This window comes from Malaclemys terrapin, chromosome 24, assembly GCF_027887155.1.
Source record: "Malaclemys terrapin pileata isolate rMalTer1 chromosome 24, rMalTer1.hap1, whole genome shotgun sequence".
NCBI lineage: Eukaryota > Metazoa > Chordata > Testudines > Emydidae > Malaclemys > Malaclemys terrapin.
The window spans coordinates 4,652,550-4,667,452 of record NC_071528.1 but is presented as its reverse complement, the minus strand read 5'-3'; the positions used below and the strand labels follow the sequence as shown (position 1 = coordinate 4,667,452).

At 58.6% G+C, this 14,903-nt stretch overlaps 1 protein-coding gene across 1 annotated transcript; it reads left to right on the top strand.

The window, feature by feature from the left end:
- The first annotated feature begins 1,657 nt into the window (after positions 1-1,657).
- HMG20B (high mobility group 20B) lies at positions 1,658-14,393 on the top strand. Its single transcript, XM_054013500.1, has 10 exons — positions 1,658-2,368; positions 2,516-2,618; positions 5,339-5,444; positions 5,853-6,056; positions 6,498-6,618; positions 6,806-6,858; positions 7,698-7,776; positions 8,450-8,665; positions 9,311-9,443; positions 10,512-14,393. Exons 2-10 carry the CDS (start codon positions 2,581-2,583, stop codon positions 10,522-10,524), a joined length of 963 nt encoding a protein of 320 aa, XP_053869475.1. The 5' UTR covers positions 1,658-2,368; positions 2,516-2,580; the 3' UTR covers positions 10,525-14,393.
- The last annotated feature ends 510 nt before the right edge of the window (positions 14,394-14,903 follow it).

Below are 14,903 nucleotides of genomic sequence, written 5' to 3'. Positions count from 1 at the left end.
GTGGGGAGAGGGATCGGAGCAGTCAGGGGACAGGGAGCAGAGGGGTTTAGATGGGTTGGGAGTTCTGGGGGGGGCTGTCAGGGGGTGGGGAGTGGTTGGATGGGGCGTGGGAGTCCCAGGGGTCTGTCTGGGGGTGGGGGTGTGGATAAAGGTTGGGGCAGTCAGGGGACAAGAGGCAGGGAGGCTTAGATAGTCCTGGGGGGCAGTTAGGGGCAGGGGTCCCAGGAGGGGGTAGTCAGGGGACAAGGAACGGGGGGGAGGGTTGGGAGGTCAGGGGGGGCGGGAAGTGGGAGGGGCAGGGGCGGGGCTCCTCCCGTCCTCTTTTTTGCTCGCTGAAATATGGTAACCCTAATGTTGGGTGGGGGGGGGGAGTAAAACGCTGGCTGCGGGATGGGGGAGGTACAGACCTTGCCTGTGTGGGGGGGGAGTGGGAGGGCTGTGTGTGTGTGTTGGTGGGGGGGTACAGAACTTGCCTGTGGGGGGTGGGAGGGCTGGGTGTGTGTGTGGGGGGGGGTACAGAACTTGCCTGTGGGGGGGTGGGAGAGCTGGGTGTGTGTGTGTGTGGGGGTACAGAACTTGCCTGTGGGGGGGTGGGAGAGCTGGGTGTGTGTGGGGGGGGTACAGAACTTGCCTGGGGGGGGGGAGTGGGAGGGCTGGGTGTGTGTGTTGGGGTGGGGGGGCTAGGGGATATAGGTCACAGACTGTCTGGGGTGTGTGGGGGGGTCACAGACTCTGCCTGGGGCTTGTGCAGGGGAAGGGGGAGGGGAGTTGATTACATTTGGTAACTGGCCCTTTAAGACCCTCCTTTCGCTGAGGCTCCGGAAACCGATTTCTGATTGGTTGGGGCCCCTCTCGCGCGCAGCCGAACTTGACGCAGCCAGAGCGCACTGCCATAGCCCCGCCCTCTGCCTTTGACGGAGGCCGCCCTGGCCAATCACCGCCTGTCTTATCTGCATATTGCCTCCAGGATGGCCAATCCGAGTCCTAGCGGTGGGTAGCTCATTAGCATAACGATGGTGGGCGGGACGGAGGGTGCAAGGAAGGGTGGTTGAGACTGAGAGACGGGGTTGCTGAGCCAGGGAAGTTTGGGGAGGTGCGGGGGGCTGGGGTCCGGGAGGCTGGAGGTGGGGGTGCGGGGAGCTGGAGTGGGAGAGGGCGGGGGAGGAGGTGGGGGAGGTAGAGGGGCTGGAGTGGGGGGCGGGGGGCTGTGGGATTGGAGGAGGTGGGGGCAGGGGGCTGGGGCGGGGGAGGAGGTGGGCGAGGGGCTGGAGTGGGAGAGGGCGGGGGAGGAGGTGGGGGCTGTGGGATTGGAGGAGGTGGGGGGCGAGGGGCTGGAGTGGGAGAGGGCGGGGGAGGAGGTGGGGGCTGTGGGATTGGAGGAGGTGGGGGGCGAGGGGCTGGAGTGGGAGAGGGCGGGGGAGGAGGTGGGGGCTGTGGGATTGGAGGAGGTGGGGGGCGAGGGGCTGGAGTGGGAGAGGGCGGGGGAGGAGGTGGGGGGCTGTGCGATTGGAGGAGGTGGGGGTGCTGGGGGATTGGAGGGGAACAGGGGCGTGGGGGTTCTGGGTTGGGGGGCTATAAGGGAGCCCCAGGGAAGGAGCTGCTGCAGATGGTGCAGGGAGGGGGGCCAGTGCTGGGCGCTCTTCCCCTAGTCTGACCTTGTTAGTCAATAAAGGGCTATAAGAAGGGGGGGCAGAGCTCCCCATCCCGCCCCTCTCTGCCCCAGTTCCCCTTTCCTGGGTGTCTCTGTGACTCTCCTGTTGCAGTGATCGCTTGTGTCCCATGCTCAGTGCAGGGCCTGGAAGCCAGGAGGCCTGGATTCTGTTTCTGCCTTAGCCACTGACTCACTGGGTGACCTTGCACAAGTCATTCCCTGCCTCTGTGCCCCAGTTTCCCCAGGTTGCAGAAGCCCATGAAGCACTCTGAGAGTGTAGATTGTAATTCACATTATAGTGTTACGCTTTTGAACTTTAGTAGGGTTGTGGATCAGGGCACCTAGAGCTTCATATGAGCATCTTTTATTATATAAATTGAAATAACTCAATTGGGAAATTCCCCAAGCAACATCCACTCTCCTGGCCTGCACAGAAAAGCAGCTGCTATTCAGACTGTTAAGTATGAAGTGCTGTGCCAATGTTGCTTTAAATTATTGTATCTCTTGAATATCTTTTCTTTTCGGTGCAGTGTTAATGTTGCAATTTAAATAACCTTGTTTTGTTTTGCACATTTATCATTTTGCTTCTAGAGGTGATAAGGGAAGTTATTTGACCAGGGTCACACAATGACCTAGTATGTGAGCTGTGAATAGAACCCAGGAGTCCTGAGCCATCAGAGCAGGAGACAATACTTCCTCTTGAGTGGGATGTGCCAGGTGGGCACTGGGGCCTTATTTCGGCTGGATTGTAGCTTGCTTAGTTGCTGCTGGGTTTGAGGTTTGCTACCTCCAGTTTCCAATAACCTTTCTCCCTGCTGCCCAGTTGCTGAAATGTCCATAATGAAACTTGATTGCACGTTACAGGTGGCCTGGTCTGAGTTGCCTGAGCATTTCCTGGTGCTCTTAGCTGGTGTCTGCAGAAATTGGTCATGTCGCATGGTGCAAAACAGCTGGCCGCTGGGATCTTGTAAGTATTGCAGGTTCTTTCCCCTTAGCAGACAGCAACAGGCCGACTGTTGTTGTGGTCACGGTGATGCTGACAGGCCCCGTAGTGCCTGACAGCAATCAAATCTAGGTAATAGATTCATAGAGCTCAAGCCTGATGGGACCATTAGATAATCTAGTCTGACCTCCTGCACAGCAAGGGCCAGAGACCTTCACCCAGTTACTCCTGGATTGAGCCCAATAGCTTGTTTGGCTAATGCATCTTCCAGAAAGGCAGCCAGCCTTCATCTGAGGACATCAACAAGTGGAGGTTCCCTTGGTAGTTTGTTCCAATGGTTAATCACCCTCACTGTTAAAATGTTGGGTCTAATTTGAATTTGCCTGGCTTCAGTTTCCAGCCATTGGTTCTTGGTCTGCTCCTCTTTGCCAGATTAAACGGCCCGTTAGTCCCTGGGATTTTCACCCCAGGCTGTTATCAAGTCAGCTCTTGATCTCGATGAACTAAACCAATTGAGCTCTTTAAGTCTTCCACTGCAAGGCATTTTTCTAGATCATTTTTGTGGCTCGTTTCTGCACCTTCTCCAATTTTTCAAGAGCCTTTTTAAAATGTGGACCCCAGAACTGGACGCAGAGTTCCAGTGTCGGTCTCACCAGTGCCACATACAGAGGTAAAATCAACTCCCTGCTCCTGCTCGCTACTCCCTGTTTGTACATCCAAGGAGCGCATCAAAGATCTTGTTGTCTTAGTGTCGTACTGGGAGCTCATGTTGAGTTGCTTCTCCATTATGACCCCTAAACCCTTTTGGAAACACTGCTTTCTTTGTTCCTAGATGAATAACTTTGCATTTGGTTGTATTAAAATGTGTTTTGTTTGACTGGGCCCTGCTTACCAGGCGCTCCAGATCACTCTGTATGACTGCCCTGTCCTCTCCCTAAAGTTACCACTCTGCCGGTCTTGGTGTCATGCGCAAACTTTATCGGTGCTGGTTTTATATTTCATTCCAGATCATTGATGAACGTGTTGACTACCATCAAGCCTAGTACCAGTCCCTCTGAAACCCCACTAGAAACAGCCCTATTTGATGATGATTCCCCATTAGTAACTACCGTTTGAGATCTGTCACTTAGCCAGTTCTTAATCCATTTATTGCTTTAGAGAGTGGAGCCTACTACTTTCTCAATCAGAATATCATGCAGTAGTAACTCAAATACCTTACCAAAGTCTGTTACATCTACACCGTTACCTTTATCGGCCAAGCTTGTAATCTCAAAGAATGAAATCAGGCTTGCTGGCTGGACCTGTTTTCCATAAACCCATCCTGACTGGCCTTAATTAAGCTCCCATCCACCAAATCTTTATCAATTGAATCATTTGGTATTTTCCGTTATTTTGCACAGGATTGATGTCAGGTTAACAGGCCTGTCGTTATCTGAGTCAGCCCACTTGCACATTTGGAATATTGGTACAAAGTTCGCTCTTTTCCAGTCTTCTGGAACTTCCCTGGTATTCCAAGACGTACTAAAAATTAACATCTCCTCCAAGATCTTCTCAGTCAGCTCTTTTAAGATTCTTAGGTGCAAGTTCGCCAGGCCTGCTTATTTAAAAATACGTATCCCTAGCAGATGTTGTTTAACATCCTCCTTAGTTACTAATGGACTCAAAAGTACTTCATCATGCTCACATGATACACGATACCATACTGCCTCTTTCCAAATGCAGAACCTTTTCTGCATCATCATGAACAGTTTTATTTTCTCCATCTAGTAATGGGACTGTACTTTTGCTAGGATTTCTTATACTTAAAAAAAAATTCCTTCTTATTGTCCTTAGCCTTGCCAGCCATGGATTTTTCCCCGATGTCTTTAGCTTGCCTTATTAATTTTCTGTACTTCATAACTGCTGAGTTATATCTGCTGCTATTTACTTCCCCGTTTTTGCATTTGTCATGGATTTCTAATTCCTGCCTTCACTCATCCTGATCCTGTAACTGGACTTGTTCGGGTGGAGCACCGCTGGGGTTCTGTGGGGGCATATCTGATTGCGGGAGCTGGGCCCTAGTTTGCTGTTCTGCCTTGGACTGTGGCGTGTGTAAGATGCTCCAGATGCAGGCAAAGCTCTCCTGTATGATGCACCAGCACCAGCCCTTTCCTTCTCTCCATACTGTGCCAGGGAGGGTGGAATGTTGTCTCCAGCCATAGAGTAGTGGATGCGCTGGGTACAAGGACTGATGGATGGCCCTTGGACTTGGTGCCCAGAGGAGTATAACTTTAGATCCAGTTCTCAGTCATGTGAGAACCCTTCTCGTTCTGACTCTTCTCTGCAGCTGCTTGACCTGCCAGCAGAGGGCGTGATTTGGGCTGTAACCTGTGTGCAAGAGTGCCCCAAATTACCCTGGGCCATGCTGGTCTTGGTGGGGTTTGTTGCGCCCCTTAGTTATTACAGTGCTAGCTGGTCCCAGCAAGGGCTGCTGTGGGGAAGGGCGTGGGAGCTCTGGCATTGGGAGGGTGTCGCCATCAGCTACCTCAATCCCAGCTTCTCCCGGTAGGAGTCGCCCTTGTGAAGGGCTGTGGAGAGTGCTGGCTGCATGGGGAGCTCAGGGCTCCTGCATTCCCAGCCCCTCCCAGCAGGAGGCGCTGAAGGGCGTCGCGGTGTGCACCAGCAATGCCATCCCAGTAGCGTCTCTGCAGTTGTGCTTCAGCCTTTTCCTTCCCCACAGTGTGACACGAGCTCTCTGGTTGCAGACATGCCACCGGCAAAGGCCAGCATGGAAACTTCCTGGTCGCCATCAAGCAGGAGAAGGGGGAAATTCCCCGGACCAGCAGCGAGAAGCCCCATGGCGAGGAGGAGGTGAGCCCCTCTTCTGCTTTCCCGGCCCGCCCTGGGCACAGGATCCCTGTGGCTCGTCCAGGCTCTCCTGCTGGCTCGACGGCAGCCGCGCGGGGCTGGGACAGCTGGGTTAACAGCGCTGCAGGGAGCTGCTTTGCTGGGGTTTTGTGCCATAGAAATGCATTTGCTTACCCTGCAGTAGTCCTAGCCTAGCCGTGCAGTGTGCCAGGCTGCCGCAGGTGGTGCAGGGGCTTGTGGCTGCAGCACGGGGCTGGGAAGAGAGGCCAGGAGTCCTGGCCTCGGGAGGGCTAACTGCAGGGGGCTGCACGGCGCTTTGTCCCTCCCTTCCCCCTGTGGACACAGTCACTTAGTGAGCTCCAGTCCAGCGTGCTGATTGGTTTCTTCCCCTCCCCTGCCGCGGGGCGACAGCCAGTGAAGAAGAGGGGCTGGCCCAAAGGGAAGAAGAGGAAGAAGATCCTGCCCAATGGCCCCAAGGCCCCAGTGACCGGCTACGTCCGCTTCCTGAACGAACGCCGCGAGCAGATCCGCATGCAGCATCCCGACCTGCCCTTCCCAGAGATCACCAAGATGCTGGGAGCCGAATGGAGCAAACTGCAGCCCACGGACAAGCAGGTACTGCGGGAGGTGGGGGGCGTCCAGAGGTGACACACTCGCGTTAGCCCAGCCACATCCAGCTAGGACCTGGGTCACAGCCACGCTCAGGCTGTTGGGCCAGCTGAGGATTGCACCTCGAGTAGGATAGGCTGCATCTGGACCGGGGTCTGCGGGACGTACCCTAATTGGCTGTTGTGCTGTGGGTCTGGGGTCCGTTCCCTTCCATAATTGCAGGGCATACAACCTCAGCGAGGCCGGGGTGTCAGCCAGAACTTGTGGCTACCTGATTCAGCTGCCATTGGCATCCAGGGGAGCAGGGCCCTAACTCCTGGAGTCACGCCCTGGAATACTTGCTGGGCCACTCGCTGGGATCCAGGCTCTGGGGTGGGGTTTAGGGCTGCACCTCGCCCCCCTTCCCTGCTCCGTGGGGCGTGCCCACCTCACCCCGGGTGGTTTCAGCGGTACCTGGACGAGGCGGAGCGCGAGAAACAGCAGTACATGAAGGAGCTGCGGGAATACCAGCAGTCGGAGGCCTACAAGATGTGCACAGAGAAGATCCAGGAGAAGAAGATCAAGAAAGGTTGGTGCTGGGGGCGTGTGGGGCTGGGCTTTGGCAGGGCCCCTGAGCACAGCATGGTGCGCTCTGCCCTGCGCCCCACTGACACTGGGGTGGGGAAGGGGCTGGGAGCGTCCCCCTCTGTGGCTGGCAGGGTGGGTCTGGCACAGCAGGATGAGGTGAGTAACCTCTGACCTCTTTGTGCCCCCAGAGGATGCTGGTTCTGTGTCTGTGAACATTCTGCTGAACGGGCACCCGCACAAGGTAAGGCCCCTGGCGGCTCTGTGAGGGTGGGCAGTGCCCAGGAGAGGGGCTGGGTGCCAGGTGCCAGCTGGGGAAGTGAAGCAGAGGAGCACGGAGCCCCTCGTAGAGCATGAGGTGGTAAATCCTGTCGAGCTGCATGGGCCCTGCCAGGGCTGCCACGGGCTGGGCGGGTGGCAGTGGTGAAGTGGGGCCTGACTCCGTGCAGGGCTCACTAGGCTGGTGTGAGGCGTGTCCGGCTCGTGCTGTATGGCCCTTCGCTCACTGATGTGTCCTGCCCCTCCCTCCCCCCTGATGATGCTGCTTGCTCAGTCCATGCCTGTCCCCCCCCTGCCCAAACACTCACTGACCGTGGCAGGGGCTGCCTGTCTGTCCCCAGACACCTCCCTAATGTCCTTCAGGCCATTGGCAGACTTGCTGCATGTGACCCCGCCCTAGCAGAGGGGCATGAGGGGGGTTTGGCTGCAGACTGGGATTAGACAGAACTGCTCAGGTGTGGCATGTGGAGCTGAGCCTGTAACAGCTGGGGGCGGAATTATTGTGCATCCTTTAAAATACCCTTCAGGCTGCCACGGCTGGGGACTATGGCTTGGCCCGGCCTGTTGGGGGGAGCCCGGGACTATTGCCCGGCCCATGCGGGACCCACCAGCTCCCCTGGGCCATGTGTTGGGACTGGCAGGCCTCACTGCCTCCCCCATCCTTGAGCTGAAGCAGAGCAGGGGCCGTGTGTGTGGACCCCAGGGGAGGCAGGAATCCAGCCCAGGCAAAGGGAAGTTCATCCCTCGGGCTAGAGTCGACCTGTCCTGGTCACTGGCCGTTAACCTGCATCTGCTCCCGGCCAGGGCGGGGACTGCGGCGGGGACGGCTTCTCCACGTTTGACGTGCCCATCTTCACCGAGGAGTTCTTGGACCAGAACAAAGGTACTGAGCCTGGAGGGGGGGGGGTTAACTTGTGGGGCAGTGACCGTCCTGCATTGTGTTTGCACAGCGCCGAGTGCAGTGAGGCTCCCTAGAATACTATCAGTGACACAGCGCAGGCCAGGGGAGGGGGAGGCTAGAGACCATGGTGCCCAGTGCTCTCCCCTCCCAGCGGGGGGCGGGCCCAGGATCCCTGATGTAAATAGACCCCTGGGGCTTGCCGTAGCTGATCCCACCCTGGCCCATGTGGCTGGGCAATGCCTGATCCTTCCCAGCAAGGCACATGCAACCCCTAATGCCCCAAGGCGAGTTCAGGGTGGGGGAGTCGCAGCCTGTGGTCTTGGCCTGCACCTGCTGATCCTGTCAGCGTCACGGCAGGGTGCCAGGCAGCCCTGGAACAGAGTCGCTGATCCCAGCATCCTGCCCGGAATTGACTTCCACCTCAGTTGGCCCAGCAGGGGCCAGTTGCGGGGGCTGATGGGCCGAGAACACGGGCAGCATCTAGCGCCATGGGGCCCTGATCCTGGCTGGGGCCTCTGGGCTCTGCTGCAACCGAAGTCGCTGATGGTACTGCTGTGTGAGCCCTGCGTTAGCCCCAGGCCTGTGTCAAGCTGGGGGGAGCTGGCCTCTCCCCCAACCTCTGCACTGACCCTCCCTCCTGTCTGCGGTGGGGCAGCGCGGGAGGCCGAGCTGCGGCGCTTGCGGAAGATGAACACGGAGTTTGAGGAGCAGAACGCCATCCTGCAGAAGCACACGGAGAGCATGAGCTGCGCCAAGGAGAAGCTGGAGCAGGAGCTGGCACTGGAGGAGAGGCAGACGCTGGCCTTGCAGCAGCAGCTCCAGTCTGTCCGGCAGGCCCTGACCACCAGCTTCGCTTCTCTCCCCATCCCAGGTGAGCCCAGGAGGCAGAGAGAGGAGGATCATGGGAACACAGTCTACAGAGATCCCCTCCCTGAGCAGTCCGCTGGCTGTCGGCTGGGCTGTCACTAGAAGGGGGTGCCCAGGGGGTCTGATACTCTGCACGTGGGGGGGGGGGGGGGGGGGGGATGGGGCCTCAGAAATCTCCCTCCTTTTCTCTCTCATCTCAAAGCACCCTGTGGTGGCACTGAAGAAAGGAGTCTCTTTGGCACCGTGACAGTGTAGCCCCGCCTAGGCTGGAGTGTGGCTGGCTCAGCACGCAGCCGGCAGGTGGGGGCAGAGGGTGGAGAAAGTGTCTTTGGCAGAGCAGACGCGGCCTTGCCGTGGGGGTCTCCCCAACATGCCCACGTGTGGTAAACTCACTCCGGGGGTGAAGGGCCAGCTGGGGTTGGACCCAGAGGTTGCAGGGGACGAAGGGGTTGGGCCTCAGAGCTGAGCCCACCGCCCAGCTAGAAACGCCCTGGAAAGGACCACGGACAAGGCATCCTGACCCCCTCCATGGAGTGCCAGTCCTGACCCCTACAGGGCTGCCCGGGCATCGCTGCAGCTGGCCTCTGGGGGCATTGGGCTCGGGTCCAGCCGGGCTCCAGCGCTTTGCTAACCAGGCCCCTGTCCCCAGGCACCGGAGAGACCCCCACGCTGGGCACCCTGGATTTCTACATGGCCAAACTGCACAGCGCCATCGAGAGCAACCCGCTCCAGCACGAGAAGCTGGTCGTGCGCATCAAGGAGATCCTCTCCCGGATAGCCAGGTGAGCGGGGGGGCTCTTCCCTGCCAGGCCTGAGGGCGGGGGTTTGCAGGGTTCGGTGACTGGTGGGGCTGGCACCCGCCTGGCCTGGGCATTGGTCGTGGCAGCTGTGGGCTGATCCTGGCAGGTGCTCAGTACCCAGAACTCTGTGGCTGAGGCCAGAATTGGTGCCGGGGAGGGGAGGGAGAGGGGGGGAGAGTCAGATCTCATCAGGCAAGAGGAGGATGTGGTGGGATTGACCCAGGCTGCCCTGATGCTTGGCTTCTCCCTGGACCATTCCGGGGGGATGAGGGAGGCATGTGGGTCCCCCACAGCGTGTCACACCCCGGTGTGGTGGTGCCGGTTGGGAAACCCCTGGTGCCAGGGGCTGCGGGGGGATCTTTGCTGCATGGCTGTGCTTTGCCTGGGCCCCAAGCCTGTTCTGACAGCCCCTCGCAGCCAACCACCCCTTCCTGGGACGCAGTTAGAACAGCCCAGACGCCCCCAGGGCACCCACAGGCCAGCTCAGGGCTGAGCAGACCTGTGACTGGAAGGGTCCATGCGTGGGCTTGGAACTCCACATTTTGGGGCCCACGTGGCCAGGGGAGGCCCCCATTTTAAATGGCAACTGTGGGGTGGGGGTATGTCCTGGGGTCCCTCCCCGCTCTTCCCCGTCTCACTGACGTGGGGCACAGGGAGTGGCACGCTGACCGCTAGAGCTGTCCTGAGCTCCTGCTCGCTGGCTGGAGCCGGCCCTGCCTGGCCGCTGCCCCACAGCTGCCCGGTGACTCGTGTGAAGTGGGCTGCTGGCTCTGGCTCAATTTCCTGGGGCAGGTGTCTGCATTGCAGCATCTGCCCCTGGGGTGAACTGTCGCCCATGTGGGCAGTCTCATGGAGACCGAAATCCCCCTGTCTCCCTCGGGGGCATCCCCAGGGTGGGCTGGAGGCAGGCTCGTGTGGCAGTGAATTGGGCACTGCCTGTTCTGGGGAGGAACAGCCCCTCCGGCCCCACACCACTGCTCCCCCACCCCCCGAGCTGCTGAATGAGCCGAGAGTGCCTAAGCAAGCCGTGTTTTTCCTTCCTGTTTTTAGTGAACACTTATGAAAGGCCTGGCGTGTCCTGCGGCCCAGCGCTGACAAGGACTGGGACCCTCAGCCACCTCCTCCCACCCGCCCTGACACCTGGAATCCGCTGGAGCCTTGCGGCTCAGCACCTCCGCCTTGCACACATCTTTGCTGGAGAAGGGCTTTGAGCGGGTTGAGTAACTCTTGGTCCTTCCGTGCAGCTGAGAACTGTGGGCCAGGCCCCCGTGAGGCCTTGGGGGGCAGGCCGCCAAGCAGGGACAGCAAGGCAGCTTGCGGGGTCACTTCTCGGCTCCTCCTGCGCCCCCGGCTCGCTGACTGCCAGGGCTGGGGCTCAGGGCCGCGCCCCGGAGGCGTGACTGCATGCGCTGCAGGCTCCGCGTGCCCCATTGCGAGCTGGCCCTCGATTCTCCAGCGATGCTGGAAATCCTGGAGCAGCTGCGTTAAATTAAACCACACAGCCTTAAAGCTGACCAGAAGCTGCCCTCGGCCGCTCACTGTGACAGTAAATCAGGCGTGTCTCGGGCTGGTCCCACCCTCCAGTTGTCAAGGTGGCAGAGAAGTCTGTTTTGCCAAGGCAGGGCAGAAGCGCTCGTCGCTGGGAGGGTCCTGGTGTAGACCAGGCACAGCTGTCCTTACCCCTGTGTCATCTAGACCTGCACTGAGCAGAAGAGGACACAGCAATGATAAGGCCACTGTCCTGCCCATGTTAGCGCAACTTCCCCTAGAACTGCATCAGTGTTCAGGCAAAAATAGATGGGTTCCCTCTTCCCCCCCACACACAAAAAATGTCTAGTGTAAACACAGCCCAAGCTATCAGCAGTGAAATGGATCAGTGTTGGCATTTAAACTACCATCATTAGGTTTCAGGGTTAACCAACTGATGTGAAGGGGGCTGTTCACCCCTCTTGGAGCAATTGTTTCAGGCTGGCTGTAGACTCAAGCACTGTGTGGTGGGGAGGGAGCTCTGCTCCCCTATCCCTAAAATAGCATGGCTGAGTATTATGGGGCTGGCCCTTCCTAGCCCTGCTGAGCCCTGCCTGCGGGGGCCTGGGGAAGCCATGTCTGGGGTCAGGCCCGCTCCCTGGTTCTCAGCATGGTGTCCTCTGCCTTAGTAGCTATGGGGCATGTTTGTAGTGTGGATGGGACCAACTGGGTCAGACCTGTGGCAGGCCCAGCCTGGTCAGTCTGGTTACAGTCCTGCTGCCTGGAACAGGTCCCTGCCTGCATTTGGGTCTATGGCATAGATGGGCCCTTGTCTAATCTTAGGGTCTGTGTTCACTGCTGAGTTAACCCAGGCACTTACCCCGTGGAACCTCAACCCCCTCCTGTCCGCACACAACCCTTCCCCTGAGTTGGGTGGTGCTCTCAACCCTGGCTAGCTGGCCCGGGTGCCACTTTCACTCGGCTGGGAACCCGCCCACTTTGCAGTGAGGGCGCAGGCTAAATCACTCAGTGCTGATAGTCCTCCAGCGCCTTCCCACAGTTCCCCTGTGTGCCCAGGAGGACAGACAAGTTCTCCCACAATTCACTGGGAAGAGCCCCTGAAGTCCTAGTGCCACCCAGGCGAGTGCCATGCTGACGCAGGCATAGAAACAAGTCAGGTGCTGCTCGCCCTGGCTGGGCCAGCCTGGGTGCAGATCACCTGCGTTCCTCTGTAGTGTAGGCCTATCCCACGACGTCTCCAGGGTTATCGTGTTCAATTCCCTGCCATCCTGTGCTGAGCCCCCAGGGGTCGTGAGGGGCAAAGGCTGCTGAGGGTGGGGAGACAGCACCCATTTAGGTGCCCGGCGCTCAGGGAAGGTGAGGCAGTGTGGTGGAGAGCTGTGCCCTGGCAGGAGGGCGCCATTCTCTGGGCGTGGGCAGGGGTGGGAGCCCCACTCCATCCTGGCCAATCCTGCAGACATCACGCCAGAGATGCCACTGGGGGCACGTCTACACTGCAGTTCAAACCTGCGGCTGGACCATGCCAGCTGCTTTGGGCTCACAGGGCCTGGGCTACAGGGCTGTGTAATTGTGGTGCAGACGTTCGAGGTGGGAGGGTCCCAGAGCACTGAGCCCGAAAGTCCCTTAGCCCAAGCCCTGCAAGCACAAGTCAGCTGGCCCTGGCCAGCCACGGGCTGTTAATTGCAGTGCAGACATGGGCTCACCACTTAACACTTGCCAATTAGCCATAAAGGCTAGAGACATGGTCTGGCTCCAAACGTCCTCGCAGCCGGGGGCAGGGGGCCTGGCCCGTCTCACGCAATTCATTTGTTTTTACAAAGAAGTTGACTGTGACCGAACCTCCGGGTGAGCAGCGAAGAGTCGCTCAGTTCCCTCCTGGAGCCTCCTTCTGTTGGTCTGGCCCGTGAGAGATGGCGCTGGAGCGTGACGCTGTGGGCTGAGGGTTTTAGATCCGATCACAGCACCTCTCCAGGCATTTTGGTGGGCAGAGTAGGGACCAAACTGCAGTGCCAAGGGCAGTGCTGGCAACTTGCCTGCAGCTTCTAGCACCAGGCACTGCCAGCACCGGTCACAGAGAGCAGCAGCTTCCTCTGCAAGGAGGGCTAGGTGTCTGTGGGAGGAATACGGTGCGCGCTGTGCACTGCAGGCACGTGTGGCAGGATCCCTCCTTCCCTGGGGATGTACCATCTGTGTGTGCTCCCACTTGGAAACGCCTGTCTGCCACCATGGCCCCAGCCCCAGCCCTGCTCAGCCAGTAGCACGGTGCTTTTCAGCCTGTGCTCCGTGGACCCCTGGGGAGCTGCCGACTGTCTAAGGTCTGGTCCACACTAACCCCCCCATTCAAACTTCAGCTACGTGAATAACGTAGCTGAAGTCGAAGTACCTTAGTTCGAACTACAAGGTACTGACCGCGGGTCCACATGCGGCAGGCAGGCTCCCCCGTCGACTTCGCGAACTCCTCTCGCGGAGCAGGAGTACCGGTGTCGACGGCGAGCACTTCCGGGATTGATTTATCGCATCTAGACAAGACGCGATAAATCGATCCCAGAAGATCGATTGCTTAACGCCGGACCCGGGGTAAGGATAGACGTACCCTAAGGGGTCCACGAAAGGGTGCCGTTACCATAGCCCAGTGCTTTTCAGCCAGGGGCCCTCAGACTGTAAGATTTCCAAAGGAGCCTGCACCTCCATTCGAAATTTTGTAGGGGTCCATAAATGAGAGAAGGTTGCAAACCCCTGGACTAGCAGGTCTTGCTTGGCTGAGAACAGTTGCTCAGTTACAAGGGGCCGTGCCCTTGTGGTCAAGGGGCTGGGCCCTGGGAGCTCTGGGTAAACTCCCAGCTCTGCCACAGACCTTGGGCACATCATACCGCTCTCTCCACCTTGCGTTCCTCCAGCAGTGCAGGGGAGAGCGGCTCCCTTTCCTACCTCCCGAGGAGGTGTGAGGCCAGATTCCCCAGTCTCAGCAGCCGGCTGTGGGGGCACCTAGCTACCCCCTCCCCTGTGCTGAGCGTGCTCTGGGAGCTGCACCCACTGGGGCCCGCTGAGCATCATTTTCAGTGCCTCTCATTTTACGTCACCTGAGTAAGGGCAGTGGCTTAAAAGTTCCCCTTGTGCAGGAGCTGCCCTTGTACCTGCAGCGCCCATCCCTGTTCTGCGGAGCTCGGGGAGCTCTGTGTCTTAACTCAGTGTCCCCCGGTAAGTGGGGTTAGTCACTGATCTCGATCATGTAATTAGAGAGACTTATTTTCTTACTAGCACTGCGTAACAAAGCGCCATTTCCAATGAGCAGTCGCCTCTCCCTTGGGGCTAATGCTCTGTCTGCTGTGGAGCGACAGCGAGAACTGCTCTGGTTTATGTACGCGTCTCCATGTCGCGGCCGCAGCCTGCGGTGCCTGGGAACGGCCAGGCAGACGTTTCATACAAATAAAATTGGGGGAGAGACCCTGTGTTTCCCTGAGTGAAAGTGGTTCAGGGGGAGGGGTGGGATCGTGGGCGAAGTGTGTTGGGTGGGTGTAGGGTGACCAGACAGCAAGTGTGAAAATCGGGTCAGCGTGAGGGGTCATAGGAGCCTATATAAGAAAAAGACCCAAAAATGGGGACATCTGGTCACCCTAGGTGGGTGGCTGTAGCAGCACCGCCGTGGTGCCCGCTTTGTCACAGAGTGACACCTGGCTACTGGAACAACCGAACCCCTCGCTGTCTTCGGCAGCCCCTAGCTATCCTCCTTTGGCGCAGTGCGAACCTGGGAGGCGGGGGCCTGCTCTACATTACAGACAGAACGAAGAGCTGCCCTTTTGCTCCGGTCCCACTCCAGCCCCCGTTCCTGAGCTGCTCCTCTGTGGCTGCCGTTATCTCTAGCCCCAGAGCTGGGCACCAAGGGTTTCTTTGGAAGGGCTGGTGCATACCCAGAAAGAAGCCAGTTGTTCTTAGCAGTGCTTGCTCTGAGCTAGC